The sequence below is a fragment of the Capsicum annuum genome, chromosome 6 (assembly GCF_002878395.1).
Source record: "Capsicum annuum cultivar UCD-10X-F1 chromosome 6, UCD10Xv1.1, whole genome shotgun sequence".
Classification (NCBI taxonomy): Eukaryota; Viridiplantae; Streptophyta; class Magnoliopsida; order Solanales; family Solanaceae; genus Capsicum; species Capsicum annuum.
Window position 1 is genome coordinate 77,039,511 of NC_061116.1, and position 22,366 is coordinate 77,061,876.

At 36.6% G+C, this 22,366-nt stretch overlaps 1 protein-coding gene and 1 pseudogene across 1 annotated transcript; both read right to left on the minus strand.

The window, feature by feature from the left end:
* Positions 1–341: 341 nt before the first annotated feature.
* On the minus strand, positions 342–18,478 carry LOC107874200 (annotated as a pseudogene).
* A 422-nt stretch (positions 18,479–18,900) lies between these two features.
* Positions 18,901–20,854, minus strand: LOC107874987 (serine/threonine-protein kinase BLUS1). Its single transcript, XM_016721667.2, has one exon. The coding sequence runs from the start codon at positions 20,689–20,691 to the stop codon at positions 19,105–19,107; it is 1,587 nt and encodes a 528-aa protein (XP_016577153.1). The 5' UTR covers positions 20,692–20,854; the 3' UTR covers positions 18,901–19,104.
* Positions 20,855–22,366: the final 1,512 nt, after the last annotated feature.

Here is a 22,366-nt window from a genome sequence, read left to right on the forward strand (position 1 = left end):
ACAAAGAATTTCTCAAAGCCAACCTGTAAACTACAAAATAATACGATAATAGAGATATCGAAACAGTACAATTATACTAACTTTTACACAAAAAAATCTCATCGAAGATGATAGACATTCATCTATGACCTATAAACGATCGCAAAATAATACATTAATAAAGATATTGAAACAATACAATTTATCTAACCTTTACCTAAAAGAGAAGAATGTTAGGGGGGGAAATATTAGATAAACTCAACCAGCAACAAAAATTAGATAAATTAAGAATGGATGCGAAGATAAGACGAGTAACTTAAGAACGTAAGAATTAATGTAAATAAAGCAATTTTTAAGTTGGCATAACAATTAATATTGTGTTTAAATTAATAACTAATATTGACAACAATATAGGAGTAGAAAACATAAGAAAAAAAGGTGATTGGTTGAAAGAGATTGTATCTAATTAATTGGATGTAATGAACATATTTATAAAAGCATTGAGCTCTTTCCCCAGCAAGTCATTGATTATATCTAGATGTGGAAATTCATCTGCCAATACACTCTGCGACTGACTACCAGAAGTGCAGGCCAGAAGCTCAGACGGAAGATGATCATGGATCCTACCGTTCACAGGTTTTAACATATCAGAGTCCTGGATGTGATTTAAGACAAAAGGATGTGATAATGACCTACTATGACCTGCAGAACTCTCGCATTTCTGTCCATTCCACGAGGTATCCTGATTCGTCATTCCATAAGAAGAGCTTGGTCCAGCAGAACTATGTTCTGTTCTTTCTGGACCCTCTGGCGACAACATTAGGCCAGAAGTCAGTGAAGATGCTTGAGAGTATGGATGTGGCAATTAACGGCTAAACTTGGAGAGTGAGGCTGACTAAAACCAACCGGACTTCCAGAAACAAGACCACCCATAATTGCATTTCTTAAGGACTGAGGAACATAACTCTGTGTTGCAGGTGAAGGATCAGGACCAAATCGACCAGCTGCACTAACTGAACGGGGAGGTACTTGTGTTGCCTGAACCATGGAAACAACAGGGACAGCAGGTCTAGGTTCAGTAACTAATGGAGCACTCAAGGGTCTCAACTTGGCAGGTACTTCTCTAGAGATGGACCTCTCAGCTGTGGCAGAAGTAGTAACTTGTGTAGACGGGGACTTCTCAGTTGTAATTGGAGCAGGCTGCAAGGACTTCTTCAGGTCTTTTAGCTCTACGGCTTTAAGAGGATCAGCCATCAACATCACAGAAGTTTCAGCTGAGATAACCTCCGGAGCTGATTTATCAGTCAGCTTAGGACTATCTGAAAATGAACTTTTGACCAAGATAGGATAACTAGTGACCGAGATTTTCAAATTTCCCTTTGACTGAACATCAGACAATGTACTTTTTTGAGGGCTTCTAGGAGGAGACTGGACACTTGGCTTCAATATGGAAGATCTCTCTCCATCATCAATTAGCTCTCTGCTGCAGAACTGCTACTTTCTCTATAGAGCAAGAAAACAATGTTGCATGATAATTGTAACTCAATATTAAACAACATGCACACAATCAAGCATCTACAGAGTAATCACCCTCTGAAGTAATCAATCAATTGGAAAGGCCAGCATCTCCCCATATGCATAAACAACGAGATGAATATTATCAACAAGTAACATATGAAAGCCTATGCAATTAACCAATATTCCAGAAATGCATTTTTTATTTTTCTAGATAAATAATATTCCAAAAGAACATCCTTAAGAACATGTAGTTTCCACAAGCTTTTTTCTTCCATTTCTTTGTTCATAATTCTATAAAGAAACATTAGTGGAAGGAGATGGGCATCTAAGAATTGTCACACAACGTGCACAGAGGGGAGCAGTTTTAAAAGCTAGAGGAAAATATCATAGAAATATGCAAAGGAGAGAGAGTTAAAAACTAGAGGAAAATATCAAAAAAAGGAGTGAGTTCAGGATTAAGAGAAACACACGATTTAGGTGCTTCAGCAATCACACTTCTAGGATGATGTCCACTCCATCTGGAGGGTCAAACAAGGAACAGTATCATCAAAGGCGCGTTTAAGCCCAGAAGCGATTAACCAATATTCCTGAAATACATTTTTCTAGATAAATAATATTCCAAAGGAACATCCTTAACAACAGAATGTTTCCACAAGTTTTTTCTTCGATTTCTTTGTTCATAATTCTATAAAGAAACATTAGTGGAAGGAGATGGGCATCTAAGAATTTTCACAGCAACGTGCAAAGGAGGGGGACAGTTTTAAAAACTAGAGGAAAATATCATAGCAATATGCAAAGGAGAGGGACAGTTAAAAAACTAGAGGACAATATCAAAAAAGAAGGGCGTTCAAAATTAAGTGAAACATACAGTTTAGGTGCTTCAGCAACCACACTTCTAGGATGATATCCACTCCATCTAGAGGGTCAAACAAGGTACAGTATCAAGGTGTGTTTAAGCCCAGAAGCGAGGCTAAAAATGTGTTGAGTGCTTCGCCTCACTTAATGTGCACTTTAGTATCGTCCTCGGGCGCTAAGGCATAGTTTTCCTTGCCAATGAGCCTCTTTTAAGGAGACGACACTAAACAATTGATATTTCACTATATTGTAACTTTTTTTAAAAAAAATTTGTCCATATATTTGTCATTTATGTTTATAATTGTTACAGTCTTGAAATAAACACTAGTTACTAATAGCCCATGCAAGGCACGGGCCCAATAAATATTTTTTTAAAAAAATTATTTATTTATTATGATTTATAATATATTTTTTTCATATTTTTTTAAAATATATAATAATTTTTTTTCTTAATATTTTAAGTTGTTGACTATTGAACTTTATAATATTTTTTTATGTAATTTTTAAATGCTTAGATGACTATAATAATTAATTATGAGTGATATAGTAAAGTTACGATTGAAGCAGCATAGCAGACATGTCTTAATGAGTCACAACAACTAATTAGAAGTGATATAGCAAATTACTGTAAAAAAAATGCTTGTGCAAAATTTTAAATGGTCATAATAAGTAATTAGGAGTGACATAGTAAAATCACGATTGAAACAATGAAGGAGACATGTTTAATTAGAAGCGATATAACAAAATTACTATACAAAAATACTTGATGAAGCAGCTGAAGCAGACATGTCATAAAATATTTATATAATTTTTTATTAAATATTATTAATTTCTAATACATAAATAAATTTATAATAATTTATTAGAGATGATATAATAAAATTACGAATGAAGTAGCTTATGAAGGAGATAGGAGAAGCAAGCAGGAGAAGCGGACATGTTGACGGAGACCTGCCTCTTCTCCTACCCCATTCCCTCTTATTAGATAAGATATGCATTTGTATTTTTTCTCCCTTTGCACCTTTTTTTCATAAAACGCTGCACTTAATTTTCACTTAGAGCCCCAACGGGCCTGAGAGCGTTTTTGCACTTTTTTGTTTTTGATAACAATGAATGGATACAGGGAGAAGATAAAAACCTTGTTAGCTGCTTGCTGCTCGCCCAAGTGTTTCACTTGCCCAATCAGCTGCTTCACAAGTTGACCTGCTTCGTTCATTCCTCCCTCTAAAAGGTTGAAATACTAGGAATTAAAACTAAAACAGACATTTTAAAAGATATTTAGACGGAAGCAGAAAAGGTCACCTGCTTAGGTAATTTCTGGTTTTTCTGGGTCAAAGAAAAACCTCTGTGGCTTCCATTAATAACTATTGAAGCAATTGAGTCCGTGGAGCACGTTGATGAACTATCATCCATTATGGAAGGACTTATCCTTCATGCTATCCCATTCTTTGAAGCGCTGCAACCAGCTTCCACAGATTGATGCACTTCTGAGGTGTTAGTATCCCAGTTGACGGGACTTGCATCTCTGTCTTCTGAATCAGGATGATTTACAGAGTCTATAGAATCAGAAATATCAGAAATCTCTTCCAGTACACCTGGTTTACCAAGTACTTGTCCTGGAACCTCGGTCATGTACTCATTTCCTTCACCATAACATCAGGTTTTTCGTCCCTCTCCTTACCCTTTGCTTTCCGAATATTCCGTTTCCGTTTAGACTGAAGTACAAAGTAAGCAACTAAGCACCATAAAATGTAACTGTCCTCAATGCGTTGAATTCTTCTCAGGATATTAAATGAAGATGAAGTGATTTTCAACATTAAGTTTACTTTTATGTAGCATGCGTTTCTATTTTCTGGCAGATAATTAGTTCTGCATAACCAGTTTTTGACTGGTCAAATGAAACCTCTGAATAAAACGAAAGGCTAAGCAATACGAGAGTAATGTGAGCTAATAGTACCAGTTTCAAAAAAAAAAGGAGGTAATGTGAACAATTACATTGTATAGCACCACAACCTATGAATGATTTGCTTAAAATCAAAGTTGGAAAAAATAAATTTGCAGCAATGGTAAATACCCAGGGTCATACATGAAGAGCTCCTTAGTCCAGCATTTCCATAAACACTTTAAAAAGAAAAAATGTGAATCGAAGCATCTTGCTAATCCTTTTCTAAATAAGTAATGGATCATCCTTCTTATCTTCAAAGACATCAAGGGGCTCGTGTGCTCTATTGTTCAAGTAGGATATATATATATATATATATATATATAGTGATCTTAGCGCATGCGAAACTCAAAATAAAGATTTTAGCCATTTGTAACAGGTCATTAATGCAAATTGATGACATAAGACTTAGTTTTGTATACTAAACCCCCAGTTACAAAACTGCCAATAGATCCACCGGAAATAATTTCATCCAGCCTTTAAGTGATTTGTCGGGGGTGGGGTGGGGTGGGGTGGGGGTTGTTAAGTTGTCTCACTCTCTTTTCAGAAAGTATGTCTGTTATGAACCTAGTACATCTGAGGGCCACAAAAACTGACCTAGTAGCATCACTTTCAGATGTACCGATTAACTGTATAATTAATGAATCTGATTCGTCATGCAATTTTTGTAATTAAACTCGATGCAAACCAATACCTGTTTTTTCTTTGACCTTTTTCCCTTCTCGGATGCTCGTTTAGCTTTCTGCTCAGTTTCAGCCAGCCAAGCAGCCTCTTTATAGATGAGTTCCTCTTGCCTCTTTAATGCAACAGCTTCCCGATATCCAACCTCTATTTTACTGCAGAATGAAAGCAATCAAGTGATTGTTAACTATAAAAATCTGTAGTCAATAACAAAATACCACTACCTAAAGCAAGCAGCAGAACTCAGGACTCGTATCTAGTTGAAACAAACAACACCCCTCACTGATGCAGCACTCTATTTTACTGCAGAATGAAAGCAATCAAGTGACTGTGAACTATAAAAAGCTGTAGTCAGTAACAAAATACCACTACCTAAAGGAAGCAGCAGAACTCATGACTCGTATCTAGAAGAAACAAACAACAACACCTCACTGATGCAGAAAATGCAGCTAATAATGCAAGGGGTATCAACCTATGCTGCTGGCAAAATAAGTAATCCATCAAAACAACAATTATTATGATAGGCAGATCAAGCTCATTAAGAGAGAGATATGCTTGGTCAAATTCAATGCAATCTGAGTTGCGTCACAGACATGAGCGCTTGCTCCCCTTTCCTTGCAGATCCATAAAGACCTGGAAAATAATATCTGCATTGGCTCGCAGTTAAATAACAAAGAAAGGAAAATAGCTGATTAAAAACTTTACCTGAAAATATGCGCGAGGACAAATATTTCAATAGTTCGTCGACCTAGTTCAGTTAAGCACCTCTCATCACACTGAATGGAATCTCTGTTTGTGTCCTCTCCAGAAGTGCCATCCTGAAATGAATAAGTAATGGTAAAAGGAACTTAACAGTAAATGACGCAACTAACAGTGAAATTGTTAGACATTTTGTTATAAGAGCTATAATTGTTGAACATATTGGATAGAGTTTTCAAGAGTGCAATTATGTGACTCACCTTTGTACGGCTCTGAGGACCTTTCTCGTCCTTCAGAGGCGACGGCTCCAAAGCAGCCTTCTCAAGCAAAAGCAAGACATCATCCACCAAGACAAACATGTCTTTCTCCATGGAAACAACAGGAATTGTTTGCTCCCTCTGCATCTAAATGTTTACCTTTACCTCTTTGTCCCTTAGCATGGCCTACCAGAGCTTTAAGCCCACTGTACCACGAATCCATCACAAGAGTAGATGTAACCTCTTTTTCTATGAAGAAGCTGTTGACTACCATTTCCAAAATCCAATCTGATTTCTCCCTGGACATGCGACGTCTAGAATTTTGGTCTATTCCCAGCCAAAAAGCATAGAAACTGAAACTCCATGATGAATAATCAGTCAGTAAGTTTTTGCACGGAGAGTTAAGAAGTAACAGAATTCAGAACATTAATGACAGTAGTGTCACAACCCGAGCCGGGGCCCTGGCCGGGACGGGCATCCCGAACCATCAAGGCTCGAGAGACCCCTGTAACGTCTCAACCCACTAGTGATATTGTCCGCTTTGGGCCAAGGCCCGCACGGCTTTAAAACACATCACTAGGGAGTAATGTTTTCTTTCATATATACCCAACGTCCCTCCTGTGTTTTGCCGATGTAGGACTCTTTCCTAAGTTGGGGTGTGATGTAGGACTCTTTCCTAAGTTTGGCTGTTACATACACCCCCCTTATGGACTCAGCGAGGTCCCTCTTGTGTTTTGCCGATGTAGGACTCTTTCCTAAGTTGGGGTGTTACATACACCCCCCTTATGGACTCAGTGTCCTCGCTGAGGTTTGCCCTACTAAATGGGATTTGCAGGACTGAGATTTGCCCCACCTTACTGGGATTTGCCTACACGGACGACACAAGAGCGGCTCTGATACCATTCTGTCACGACCCGAGCCGGGGCCCTGGTTGCGATGGGCATCCCGAACCATCAAGGCTCGAGAGACCCCTGTAACGTCCCAACCCACTGTTGATATTGTCCGCTCTGGGCTAAGGCCCGCACGGCTTTAAAACGCGTCACTAGGGAGTAAGACTTTCTTTCATATATACCCAACATCCCTCCTGTGTTTTGCCGATGTGGGACTCCATCCTAAGTTGGGGTGTTACAAGTAAACAGTGACCAACAGAAAAAAAACGGAAACAAAAACCTTATTCAACATATATCTAAATATGAGTATGTGTTAGACCCACTAACATACCTAAATATTACAGAGAAAAACATAGCAATAGAAGCTAGAGAACTATCACATCAATAATCTCCAAAACATGGCAAATAGTTTAAGAAAATTCACATCCTACCTCGACCATCTAGCATTATCCCCTATTAACTTCCTAAGCTTTCCTCATCGCTCTTCCATAAAACGGCGGAAAATTTGCTCAACGTTCGTTAAATACACCCTTACAAGTTCTCTCCGATATTGACAGTCAAGGCATTGGAAGGGACGCTCTGCTCTCTCTGCCTACAAATAACAAAGGTAAAAATGGTTAGCATCACAAAGATCTCCATAGAATCTGATAATCACTGTTTGAGATCCATAAAACCAAGAGTGGGGCTGCTTATGAGCTCAAGACTAAATACGTAAGAGGACAGCAAACTATTAATGTGAAATGGAATTTTTGACTGCTTATGAGCTCAAGACTAAATACGTAAGAGGACAGCAAACTATTAATGTGAAATGGAATTCTATGCTCAAGAGAGATGAATACAGAGAAGAGGACTGGACGCCATCAAGCTGATTAGAAAAGTTAAACTGGAAAATTAAAATAAATAGAGGCTTCCAAACTAAAGATATTATCTCCTTGGTCTACATTCATCTAAGTTACTATTTGGTTCATAATTAACACTAGGCAGTACGGGTACTTCTAAAATGCCATCCTGTCCATGTTGAAACCGATGTCTAAGATGACACTCATTAGATATACATCAAAAAGTTGCTAGAGGCCAAACAACGTAAAACTCCTACATGAGTCCCAATTAATTCATTTAACAGGAAAACAAAACTATGTAGAGGAAAGAGTCGTGATAAACCTGATAACTTGAACTTGAGCTTTGATTGTGAGGGTATCAGCATCAATAAATCCATCTACAACTTTGGAAAGCTCCATAAATTTTTTCCACCCCCAATCATGTTCTTTCTTCCAGAAACGATGCAATGTATCTGCAGAAATATGCAACAGTGTATTAATGTATTAGAAGAGAACCAAGAAATCCATCACACAAGTGATGCCTTATAAAAATTCACCTGAATACTTGGACTTCTTTGGATCTTTGTTAATCAAAGCTATAGTAAACTGAGCAAAATGACTCCAGCCTGTTATGAAAATGGGAAGGAATAAACATCAACTTAGCTAAAGCATCATTTTCAAAATAGCTGTGACAAACACTATCAGCATCATCATACCTGGAAGAAGCTTATCATGATTAGCCACACAAAGAAACAAAGAGAGATGATTGCAGACATGACATTCCTGAGGATAAATCAAAATGTACCTGCCACCAACAGTTGGATCAGAGAACTTCTATTAGTAACTTCTTAATTTATAATTTGATGATGTCATTCAATCAGAAGAGAAACAAGCATATAAGAATACAGAAGATGCTATTGTCATTCCCTGCCTATAGGAAATGTCGACTAAAAGCTACAACATAGCAAAACAGATCACAGCCCAAACTCTTGCGGAAATTCTCACAAAGATAAGCCTACCCTTTTTATTTCATATTAGTATAACAAGAGCGTGGTTGCCAGCACTTAAAGAGTATTTTTGTTTCAACAAAGAGAAGGAGAGAGGGGGAGGGGGCACATCATATATGAATCATTCATTTATGTCAGTACAGCTCAAGGAGTAATAAAAGGATTTAGAGGGTGTTTGGATGGGCTTTTTTAAAGTGACTTAAAAGCCAAAAGAGGCTTATTTTTGTACTTTTTAAGCGTTCTTAAAAGCATTTTTTGTCTTTGTCAAACACCTCTAAAATTAAAAAAGTGTTTAAAAGCCAAAAACACTTAAAAATAGGTCAATCCAATCACCCTCTTACTTCATTGTTTTTATCCATTTACAAAATGTTAAAAAAGATGGAAGCGGAGGAATTATACAGCTCTCCACTCCTACTTCCAGACTAAAAAAAAGAAACACAACCCTTACATCTCCCCTTGGACTAAACGGATAAAGAGGTATGCACATAGATTTTTCCCGCAACTCTCTGCTCTTTACCTCTTAAAAGAGATAGCCAAATAGGAAAGAAGATACTAAGTGGTCCTATAACCATGTAGGATATATCCAACATAATTAAGACAAAAGTAAAAGATTTTAGTCAATTAACTGTTGAATTCCACAAACATAGATCAGCAGCTCATGCATGTTTTTCTAAATCAAGACAACTGCATGGAAAGTCAGAAACACATCTGTCTCATTCAGCATCACCTTCTAAGCATTTAAAAGACGAGATCATAGAGCCAACTGCACAAGTATATATCACAAAATAACTCTACCCAAAGATATGATACCATTTGTAGCCGCCAACCTCAAAAGCATTACTCCGAAGTTCTCTCTTGTTAATTTGTGAAAACGTATCAATCTTCCAGGTATATTTTCCATATAGCTCAGCCAGTTTAGGTCCTGAGACACAATACAAAAGGTTAAGAAAATAAATAAAGTAAAGGTCCTAATACCCCTTTATTCTTGTTCAGTGTGCATTTTTTCCTAATCTTCTTGCTTCTCTCTTTTTCTTTTTTTAACCTTTTCTTCCTTCTGCTCTGTTTTCCTCAAGTTTTTTTTCCTGACCCATCATTCTTCTCTGTTTTTTTTTTCTTTTGATTTTTTTTATGAAGTTCCGTAGCAAATAAATTAAGGAATTTTGATTCATCATTTTTGTGTTAAAGAGTACTATAGATTGTATAGCAAGATGCATCATTTTTGTAATGGGGTAAGGTGCTGGAGATGGTAACTTATAATTTTCAAATTTTAATTTGGCAGTGATTATGATTCTCAATTTTAATTTTGATTTGGTGGTAGATACGGTGGAGGTAGTGTTATAGCAGTGGTGAGGATGGTAGCTACGCTGGAGTATGACCTAGCTAAGGGTTGGGATTACGAGCATACAATGAAGATTGAAGATGGAAAGAGAAAAAAAGAAATAAAGAAAATAAAATAAGAAAAACATAAACGAAAATAAAGATTAGAAAATTAAATAAATTTGACACGTGGAAAATAATAATTGGTGCGTTATTTGCGCTTCTTTTATTATAACCAAGGTTGACCGAAAAAAAGGATATTTATACCGCTTTTAAATTATTCAAGGGAATATTAGGACCCTCGCAAAGTTCCACTATCTCTTTGGAAATAGTGTTATAGTCGGAGGTAATTATGTAGTATCTCTATTCGAATTTGGCAAATGCATGCATGAGAAACAATGGTACGTTAGACTGAGGGGATTATCAAGTATACTTCAAGCATATCTAATAGGTAAAAAAACATGCTATTTTGCAATTTACTTGTGGAAAATAAGAGAACAGGAGATGTATTGGTGACTTTATGATATAATGAATACAATAGCACCTATTATAGGTGTCAACACAATACACGTAATATTAGTCCATTGTGGGAAATCTTATTTCAAAACATGAAACTTGTAATATTCTATTCTAAGAGTAGCACTTTACACCTATGTTGCTCAGACTCTTCAAAAATATCGTGGGGTACATGTCGATCCTTCAAAAGTAATGCATTTTTGGAAGATCGTACACGGACGCGACAACATTTTTGGAGAGTCGAACAACATAGCTTAACACTTCACCATACCCGTTAAAACTCAAAATCAAGAAACTGCTTGAATTTGCCTTTTTTGAAAATACAGAAAGAAGATAGTCACCAAAATGATAGCCAAAGAACCTACCGTAAAATCTCTTACTATGCTTCAATCCTAAATTAACTGCGTATAGCTATATGAATTTAATGTATCATCTTGCGTTATTTGGACCCATTTCATTCCAGTACTAAATAATTTGGCGTATAAATTAAATATTGGCCAAAACATTGCCATTATTTAGAAAAAAGAGAAAAAAAAAAGGAAAAATTAGGATCTCGAAATGAAGAGATTCTCTAAGGCCTCATTTGTTTTTATTAAGATTAAGACATCCAAATCTGAATACACATCTGAATATTAAGATGTGCATTAAAATTTACATGTATGAATCTATACATGACCAAAAATTAAGATGCTGTCTTAAGATCTGAATATTAATTAATTAAGACTATCTGTTTTTTCAACACTAGAATGTATAAAATGTCTTTATTTAAAAATTAATAAATATAAATTCAATAATATACTAAATTAATCCAATACTAAAAATCAGCAAAATATTTTATAGAAATTATACGGTGGTCGGTGGTGGTGACGGCTAGCGGTGGTAGCGATGGTGGTTATGGATGCCGACTGGGGATGGTGTTAGCTAATAGTAGGGTATGGTAGTAGTTAGGGGTGATGACGGTTGGCGGTAAAGATTGATGGTGGCGGTTGATAGTTATGGTGGATGATGGTAATACCTAATGGTTGTGATAAGTAATGACGGTGGTTGGCAATATATTATGTGGTGATTGTCCGTTGGTGATTGGTGGTTGTCATAGTAATGGTAATTGGTGGTGATGATTGTAGATGGTGGCTAGTGGGCTTGTAGTAATTGCAAATTGTGGCCGGGGGTAATGGTACATAGTTGATAATGGAGAGGCTCCTATCTAAGGTAGCTTGTCTCGCCTAGGAGGCAAGAAGAGTTGAAAACAAAGTGGCGATTGGGTATGTAACACGTGGGAATCTATCGAACGGTTCGGGCATTGATGCACTATCTCCCATCAATCCATTAAGTGAAATGCGATTTAAGAAAATGAAGGAAAATCCAAGGACCTACCCCATCATCTCCATCTCCACCCCGTAGGAATTAAGAGATCACCCTAAAGGATGCCTTCGGCATCCAGGTGTCATGAACTGACCATAGAACCTTGTTTAATAAGTGGAACACATTAGCTATCCGCTCTCAGGTTGGGCAGACAAGAAATACTCGATTAATATGAAAATTCCATTATTTTATAAAATTATTCATTCGAAGATTATACATCGATCTACTTTCGTCTATCATTAATATTCCCAAATTAAATACACAAATCTTTCGTGGGAGGCAATAGTGGTAATTCATAATAGTGGATCATAGAGGTAGCAGAAAATAGATGGAATTGGTGAACTATCATATTTGTAGAAATTCTAAAGTAGACATTCTTAATGATATTATGACTTTGTTATAGATCTTAATCATTTAGATCTATTCAGTCCCATTAAGTGGTTGAAATACTTTTAAAAAACTCTTGATGATGAAGATTTAGACTGTTAGATCTTTAGGGAAGGATCGATTTACTGGGATATATAAATTCAGCTCGTTAAAGGAAGGTTAAAACCTTAGAGTCCAATAAAAGAGAGAACTCCATTCTCTTCAGCTCGTTAAAGAGAGCCTAAAACCTTAGAGTTCAATGGAACAGAGAACTCCCATCTAACTTTTTGCTGAACTACGACTTATCAATTTATTCTTCAAAAACCCTTTAAAAATAGGAGTCATATTACAACAATGGTCTAATCCTTATGAAAGTAGGAAACATAAAATTCTATTATAGAAAGTCTTAATCCATATAAAAATAGAAAATATAAACCCTATTCAAAACTAATAGCTATAGCTAACCTTAATCCTTTTGAACGTATAAAACATAAATCTTATTCTAGAATAATAAAGAAAACTACTTAAAATATAATTAAATACTTAATTAATTGATCATGCATCCATAACGTTACTCCCCTCAGGTAGAAAAGTGCTTGTCCTTGAGCTCGAATTTCAGGACAGCCAACCAGAACTTTTGAATAGCATCAACGGAATCATCCAATTCCAACCCTAGCCAACCCTTCTTGAAACTAACATTGATAAATTTCAACAGTACCGGTTGGCCGAAGTGTGACTACTTCGCGCACCATATTTCTACTTTTAGGAGGTCCAAATCATTGAAAACAACATTCTAAAATTTTTCCCAAATCATTGGGCCCTTCGCTCGTTTAAGTCGATAATACCATTATGGTGCTTCTCCCAACATGTGAAACTCAGCCACTCCAAGCTTTTCGCTTCTGTTGTATGATAATTTTTAAAAAATAGTTCACAAGTATGTGTCCAAATGAATGGGCCGTTGGTGTTGCCATAAGTATGAAAATTCATCTTTGCATACCTTGGTACTGTAGAATGGGTACCACTTGTTGTATGATTCTCATCTGCCAGCTGAATAAGCGGTGTCTTGCCTTTAGTAGCAGGAATTGTTGATTTTTCGGTCGTTAGGGCACTACTCAACTCAGGTTTGTGAGTTGTTGGTTTTGTGGAGACAATTCCCAAGCTAGAAAATTATTTTTGGATGACCCGGATAATTCTTTCACCAAGGCATTGTTCAATTGATGTAATTTTAGAGTCTACTATGGTTTCTATATTTGCACATTCTTCCTGGAATCTGGAATTGAGCTTATCAACCAGTGATTAGGCTCAATTCATACGGTGATATATAAATTCAACTCGTTAAAGGGATATTGAAACGTTAGAGTTTTAATAGAAGAGAGAACTCTGATCTCTTCAGCTCGTTTAACGAAGGCTAAAACTTTAGAGTTCAATGAAAGAGAAAACACAAATCTCTTGCTTTTTGCTGAAATCCGACTTATTGATTTATTCTTCAAACCCCTTTAAATAGGAGTCATATTACAACGATAGTCTAATCCTTATAAAAGTAGGAAACATAAAATCTTATTCTAGAAAGTATAATCCCTATTGATACGAGTCAAAGTGCTCCAAGGATTCTAGCTCAAGATAATTGGCGAAGCTTTAGAGATGAGGAGGAATATTGCGACCCACCATGAGAAGATGCACGACAGAGAAGTTCCTTTCCTTTTAAGTATTTGTTTTTTTGGGTCACTTTTGGGCCCATTTGGCATTTAGAGACACTTTTGAGCCCATTTGTAATGAATCATCCATGGCTATAAATAGCTAGGTTTCTCTTTTTCTTAGGATTAGATGATTTTGGATGAATGTACGTTTCAGAGTATTTCTAAGCTTGTTGGGAGCTTTGTGGTTGTCTAGAAACGTTGGTTGTCAGAGGGTTCGATCCCTCTCTCGGTCTTCATAGGATTTAGGTTTTTGTTTAGGTTAATCGTTCAAGGGCCTTTGGTTTAATATACCATTGGTTTGTTTACGATTCCTCTACTTGTTTCTATCTTTTATCCCTCTTTTCTTATTGTCTTCGGTTTCCTTTACCTTGTTCTTGTTTTCGTATTTTGGTTCGTATCACTTATGAAAATAGAAAATATAAATCCTATTGTAAACTAATAACTTGTAACGCCCCGCATTTTGGGCTACAATATAGACCATGATTTCGATGCGTTGATAATCCTGAAGCCATAAAATCCTACGCCAATACGACATGCTAATTATTTGTGTATCCATTCAAGCTTGAATTTAGACCATAGAGGTCCTTCAACTCATGGACGAGTTGAAACTATTTCGATCGACTAAGTTTTAGTGGATGTTGTAAAGTGTGTCAGCTTCCATCGACCATAGCTCTTTGTATATGTCGAATTAGGAAGCCTACTATATGTCAAATGATAGGTATTCGAGTTATCTTTCCAAAGATACCAATTTTGCTAAAATCCAACACCCGAGCAAGAAGTTATGGCCTTTCAAAGTGATATGAGTCGCCTAACCAATCGCCCATGGCCACTGGAAAGCATAGGCGATAACCTAGGTGGCGCCTATGTAAACATAGGCGATAGCCTAGGCGGCACCTATATAAACATAGGCAATGGGATGGGCGGCGCCTATGTAAAGAATTCAAGTGACTTAAACACTCCGTTTTGGGGACAAAGTGGTCCTTTTCCACCCTTACTTAGCCCTAAAACACGAAATTCAGTTCCAAGGACCCCAAAATACACCTTCATTCATGAAAAGTGCTCAAAGATTCTCCTTAGGGTTTCAAAATAAAAACCCCAATAGTTCAAGATTCGACCGTAGATTTTCAAAGATAATTACATATTTGGAATCACCAATCCGCAAGCTTCAAGAAACATCTATTATCCTTGGAAATAGAGGTACGTGGGGTTATCCTAAAATCTCATGGGTGTAGTTTTTATGAACATGCATACTTTTAAATGGGGGTTTTCAATCAAATGCTAATAACTTGCTTTCAATATAATTTCTTAGTCATTTTTCTTTATGTCATGAGAATTGTTTGCCTATATACTTCAATGGTTGAAACCATGCATATGTGATTTGAAATTTTCCATGGAAGTTTGATAAATATGAATGATAAATTGCTTTCAAATTCCCATGATAATGTCTTGATACCGCATATCATATTGTGATAAAAAAAAGAGAGCATGGATTTGAAGTAAATATTGTTCACCACTTGTAAATGATGAAGCACCTTGGTTTTTACATGATTATGCATATGAGGAAGTGATATTGAGGACTTGCAAGTCGGGTATGACGATACCCTACGGAATATGATATGTGATTGAATCAGATGAAATTTGAATGCATCGATTTTACATGAGATATGTGGATGCCCGAAGAAAGCGTTTGAGTGTAGGGGCTCATCACTGGAAAACGTGTTTGCCGACACGGAGATTTGGTACCAGGCAAAGAGATCTTGTGTACTTGACTTTATGTCATTACCAAATTGGGATTATAGGTAAGAGCCTGGGCTAAGTGATCTTGGGAACTACCATTGGGTCAAGACACCATGCTATGTGATCTTGTGTGTCTCTCCCTCACTTATACTCTAATTTCGGCGGCAACCGAGGTTAGATAGTTGGTGTAAATTATGTAGGGTATTCCACCTAACTTAGTTACATTTCATTGTTGTTGAGAAACTATTGCATTATGCCCATGTGTTTTCAAATGATTTGATACGAAATTGCTTTATAATGGCTCTCAACTATATCTTGTAAAAATATTTATGTTTTGTTTTGATATCTCTGCGTGCCAGTACTTTTGTGCTGACCCCTCCCCTATCCAACCTCTCAGGTTCAAAGGCCCAGTCTAGGGGTCAAGAGAATCAGTAGATCATTCAGACAGAGTTGCAGAGACAAGTGGTGAGCCTTCTATATTTTGGAAGGTCTTATGTCTTGCAGTCCTTTTATCTTATATTCAGTTTTGGGGTCTACTGGGGGCCTTGTCCCAGTTTATATATGGTTACTTGACTCAGTCATTTGTTAGAGATTTTCGCAGACAGTTGTTTAGAGGTTGATTGATGTTGGGGGAACCTTATCTCCCCGTTATTGTTTCTTTTCATATTTATGGCCATGTTTCCGAATTATTGTGTTTCTTCCGCATTACTTTGATCATATGAATTAGATGCATGATTACCAGACAGATAGGGGTGTTTCGGGCCTCAATGGTTTGAAATGCTCGTCACGGCCAGGCCCTGGTTCGGATCGTGACATAACTATAGCTAATCCTAATCCTTATGAAACTATAAAACATAAATCTTATCCTAGAATAATTAAAAAAACTACTTAAAATATAATTAAATACTTAATTAATTGACCATGCATCCACAACACAAACCTATAAAACAAATGGACTTAATTAGTGAGATCTGAATAATTAAAATTAACTCCTTCATTAAGTGCAAACAAATGAGACCTAAATCATACATTTATCCCTACATTTACGTACGCATCAGTAACAATACGAAATATTAGTCCCAGCTCCCAACTAGTTGGTATCATTTATATGGAATTTTTTGCTTTCACAAAACTTGTTATTAGTGAATTTGAATTGAATCTCAAGAATCTGCCAAAGAGTTGCAGAAAACTTTAGATCACCAAATTCCTGCCAGACAAGCTTGATAACCAGAATCTGCAAGAAAAGCTCGAACAGTGGAAACTTTTCATAAGCAAAGACCGAAGTAGCAGTCGAAAAGAGTCGTGTGCTACAAAGTTAACAAAAAAAGACCGGTTGCCACCACACAATCACCAGAAAAGGTGTTTGTTAACTACAATTCTATGAAAATGGTCCAGCTTATCATAATCCAGTTCAAGTCTCCTGCAACCTATGAGCAAGTATTCGCAGAAGAGATGACAATCTCATTTTCTACAAATGCATCTTAAAAGAAACAATAGAGCAATACTTAAAGAGAGAAAAACAAATAGTACCAAATCAAACAGCATAAAATTCCTCCCTCATCCGTCAAGAATCAAAGAAGCATCGTTGATCAGACCACCATCATCGTTGTCATCACTGTCCCAGTACGGAGGTGATGTTGATGGAGTTCCATATTCCGCCTGCTCACAGTACCTCCATTCCGCCAATTCTTCACTAGATTAGCATCCCTGCTGCCCCTTTGACACACCCTCCATAGACTTCCTTGTTCCTGCCTCCTCACTTGCGCTTGGAGCCATTTCTTACTCCACCAACTTCACCAGTCTTCAGTACAAAGATGTTAAATTCCACTACAATTGACCAATCTTTACACAAAATCGCTAAAACTTCCTCTTACATTTATGCATAACTCAATTCAAAAGCGAAAAGCAATGCAATATAAGAGCTTTCTAAATGAATGCATTATCCAATAACAGTAACCAGCTACCCTTATTGTATTAGCACTAAAGATGCTAACTTCTGGCAAATGCTAAGTTCAATTTTCCAATCCCCACGGAAATACGTATTCATCAATGACTAAAAAAGGGGAAGCCTGGTGCACTCAGCTCCCATCATGGCACAGGGTCCGTGAAAGGGCTGAACCACAAAGGTAAATTGTACGCAGCCTTATCGTGCATTTCTGCAACAGGTTGTTTCCACGGTTCAAACCCGTGACCTTCTTGTGACTGAACATAACTAAAACTCCTCAAATTGAATATCCACATTAAAATTATTTTCTTCCAATAAATCTTATTCACATTCACTTATCCAAAAATATTACAGACACTTAAAACTCAATCAATAGAATAATTAAACCCAAATAGTGAATCAATTAATAAACCCCTCATTCTAAAAGGATCAGAAAGTGAAATTCCTAAATTATCCATAAACCTAAACCCAAAGCAAACAAAACAAAACCGAAAGATCAAAAAAAAGAAAAGGAAAAACAAATCTAGAATTACTGAAAACAAGAAAATCAGAAGGGGTAAAAAGGACCTGTAAAAAAAATGGAGGTGCGTCAATGGGGGATGTCAGCTAAACAGAAAGTGAGGAGGGATTTCAGAGGTTGAAGAAGCTGCAGGACACACGCCAAAATAAATATATATACCAACTTGTTAATTTATTTGTCTATTGCAGTATCTTCTATACTGTAATTAAGGGATATCTACAAAGAAAAATCACTTCTCTACATGACATAAAATTTCAAGTTAAATATGCTAGCAAGCTAACGATTGGAGGTTATCATGATTTAATGGATACGAAATAGTCGATCTAGTACTCTCGAATAAAATATCAAAGACTTGATGTATTAATAACGACAATAATGTGTCAGTAACGCAATGCGCTTACGAAAAGTACATAGGAAGATAATAAACATAATTATCTTTTAGAAATTAGAAAAATTAGTTGCAAATAGACTACAATCATAAAGCATGATTATACATGAAATAATTTTCTTAGAGAATGATTATGGGATGAAAGAAATTAATTAGCTTTAGAAAGCTTAATGCCGGCAATAATTTTGAAACTTGAAGTAGTACTAGATTTCCATACTAATATAAATATAGTACAATTTTATCAAATATAATTATATCCTAAAGAAATAATCATCTTCTGAATTGGGGATGCAAAGAAGCACAAACCTCTGCTAAATATATCGTCTCTTCATGCATAATGTTCTTCACGACCTGCCACATCTCAAAATTAACAATTACTATACAAGATCAGGGCACAAACATTTTACTATCAAGACAACATAGCTGCATTGATCGTTTTAACTTGACTAGTCAATAATAGGCATTCGCATAGCACAAAAACATAATAAGTAAGGATTCTACTAATTCATAATTTCATATCGCTCCATTTAAGCTCATATCTTTCAACAACATATCAAAAGCTTAATTAGTAAAAGTTACAGGAATACAATAGTTATAAGATATACTACTACTACTCATTCGAATATTGAGACTTCAGAAGCTCTATCTCGAGCTGCAAATCAGAATTTTTCTTCTTTTCATTTTCCACTTCATTTCTCAACTTGTCAATTACCTCAATCAAATTTTCTTTCCTATTCACTTCAACAACATGTTGTTCCCCATGAAAAAAGCTGATCAAATTCATTACATTTTGTCTTTGATCATCCAAACTCTTCTTCAGAAACAATAAGCTAGCCAACATTACTTCTCCACTAACACTCCCACTCCCAATTTCAGCATGACTTTTTTTATCTCCACAAACTATAGCAGCACCTTCGACCTCAGACGACTGACGTGAACCTCCTGGTGAACTTATAGTCGATGTATCGGAAAACAATTCCGATACATCGACTTGCTTTGCCACATCATCAACATTATCTTGTTTTAGGCTACTAATTTCTTGATCTTTTTCGGCTGGGTAAAGTACTGGATCCAGTTCGAACCCATCCACGTTGAAATTCCACCCACTTATCCTTCTTTCTTTAGAAATTTCTCCTGGCATCGGATCATCCTCGTCATCATTATCATCATCAAATTTTTTCAAGGACAAAAGTCTCTGAATTTTCCCTTGTCTGAACCTTTGTTCCACACTTGGCAAGCCATGCAGAACATGCTTGACCAAAAAATCAGGGCCTTTATTACAACTCTTAAAGAAAGGATGCTTCAACAGTTTATCAGCTGATGGCCTTCTGTTTGGATCTTGATCAAGACACAATCCTACCATATCCTTAAAAGCCTTTGAGAATTTCTTGTAATTCTTGCTGTTCTTGGTTTTCTCATAATCAGAAAACCGAAATCTCTTCGTGATTTTCATGAACAAAGACTTTGAAGGAGGAAGATTAGATAGAGGAGGCCTCCCATGTGCTAACTCAAGAGCAGTAATACCAAAAGACCAAATATCTGCCTTGAAACTGTACCCCGTATGTGAATGTATCACTTCAGGGGCCATCCAATATGGTGTTCCAGCCACATCGGTGAACATTAAACACGACGATGAGGAAGAATATGCCGACCCATAAGCTGAAGCTGGCTCAAAAATTGATGCAGAAACTCCAAAATCCGCGAGTTTTATAGTTCCATCAGAATCTACAAGGATGTTCCCTGCTTTAATATCACGGTGAAGATGGCCTTGATTGTGAAGGTAGGCCAATGCATTCAGCGTCTCTTTAAGGACTATTGCGATACAGGGCTCTAATAAACCATCAGGGAAAGAAGATGATATGATGGATTGCAAAGAACCTGCAGACATAAAAGGCATGATAACCCAAAGACGACGATCTACAGTGAAAGAGCAATGTGCTTTAAGGATGTTTGGGTGAGAAAGAAGGGACATAGTCTTAGCTTCGCGTCGAATGTTGTCTAGATCAGCTCTTGATTGATCAAGATTAATGGCTTTAATAGCTACAACAGATGAGTTCACAGGATGACAAATGGCCTTGTACACAATGGCACTAACACCTCTACCAATTTCATCAAGAATTTTATAGCATGTTGAGTCCAAAGGATACTGAATTTTTCTTTGCTCTTCTTCATTTTGTTCTTCTTGATTATAAGCCATGAATATGGGTTGTGAGAAACTATGTTTTTCTATTTTAGTTTTAACTTGTTGTAAAGAAATACTTTTTTTGCTAGACTAAAGAAATACTTTGAAGTATGGCAAATTTATGAATGAAGTTTTTTCAAGAAAGACTAAAAAGTAAAGGATACAGAGAAGCTTGGAGTGGTTTTCCTGTGAAAGATTGGGAAAAAGGAGGTTTATCCAAAACGGTGACATATTTATTTCATTACTCTTTTATAATAAAGTGTTTGTGTTGTTGTGCATGTGAATTTTCAACTGCATTTCTAACAAGATAGGTAGATGTGGATCATGAATTTTGGCTTGGCTGTCCAGTTTTGAGACATATTTTCGCGTTATGGATGCTGAAGCTTCGCTACCATTGGATTGTCTAGGATTCTGTGTCTTCTTGTAATTTCATGGTTCGTGACTAAAGCATTTTCAGCTAAATTGTGATGCGCATGTTGTTATAAGATTTAAGAGATTTGTTAGAGTCGACAGTTGGCTCTAGTATGTGCATTTTAATTTATTAAATTCATTTACTCAGTCTTCTTTCACCTCACATAATGGCGTGGATTTAGCATTGACCCAAAAGGAAAAGGAGGAGATATAAAATCAAACCTCCAATCCTTATGGTGGTCAAACAAGTCAACCATGTCGTTGAAGATGGTAAGACAACTTCAACCAAGAAACTAGATGGGGAAGGTATTTGGATTAAAAAGGACAAATAAGTTGTCCAATTAAGTGGGAGTCCTTCAAGTTTTTTAAATTAGGTGGGAGGGACAACTTTTTTTTGATTTTTTTTTAAAGTTTTTTCGTCCCAACAACTTGTTCTAGTTGTAGAACAACTTTGGTAGTTGTTCGACAACTTTGCGAAGTTGTTCAACAACTACCAAAGTTGTTCAACAACTGTGCAAGTTGTTGAACAACTAGGCGCAGTTGTTCGACAATTGCCACAAGTTGTTCAAAAACTGCGCGAAGTTGTTCAGACAACTAATGTAGTTGTCCAACAACTATCCCAGTAGTTCAAAAAGACTTAGTTTTTTCTTAACAAATTTGTGGGACCCACTTGTCCCCTTTTCTTAACTGGAAACTTGAGGGGGTCTTTTGACTCATTTTTCTTGGGAGAATCAGTAGGATCAGTTGGAGGATCTAGCATGTCGGTTATGGATCCAACCAAACTCAATAATTTTAGTTCATATTCTGAATTTGTACTAAAAATTCATTGAATAAGGACAACAATTCTCCCTCATTTTTTCAAGCCTTAACCATCTCTGTTCTGGAGACACCTCAAACCCTAGCCACCTACACCTCAAACCCTAGCCAATCGCCGGCCATTATGGCCAATGTGACCGGTGGGACTATCCCACCGGATGAAAGTAACAAACGGATTAATGAGGAGAACAGTAATGACAATCAGAAGGGGAGTTGTAGTACAAAGTTTGCAGATCTCTTGAAGCCTAGAGCAGTAGATAATAATAGTATTAGGGTTCTACCTAAACCCGTAATAATGCTGCATGGGGAGCGTACGATAACGTGGAAGTCATCCAAAGTATGTAATCTAATCATGCAGGAGAAACTATAATATGCTATTATCGAAAAATTCTCCTATGGCAAACCACATATTGATGTATTGAGAAAAACATTCCAGTTCAATGCGGTATCAAGGGTAATTGTA

What these genes read in the sequence shown, in the direction of transcription:
- LOC107874987 (XM_016721667.2), bottom strand. Translation starts at nt 20,691, where the DNA reads ATGGCTTATAATCAAGAAGAACAAAATGAAGAAGAGCAAAGAAAAATT.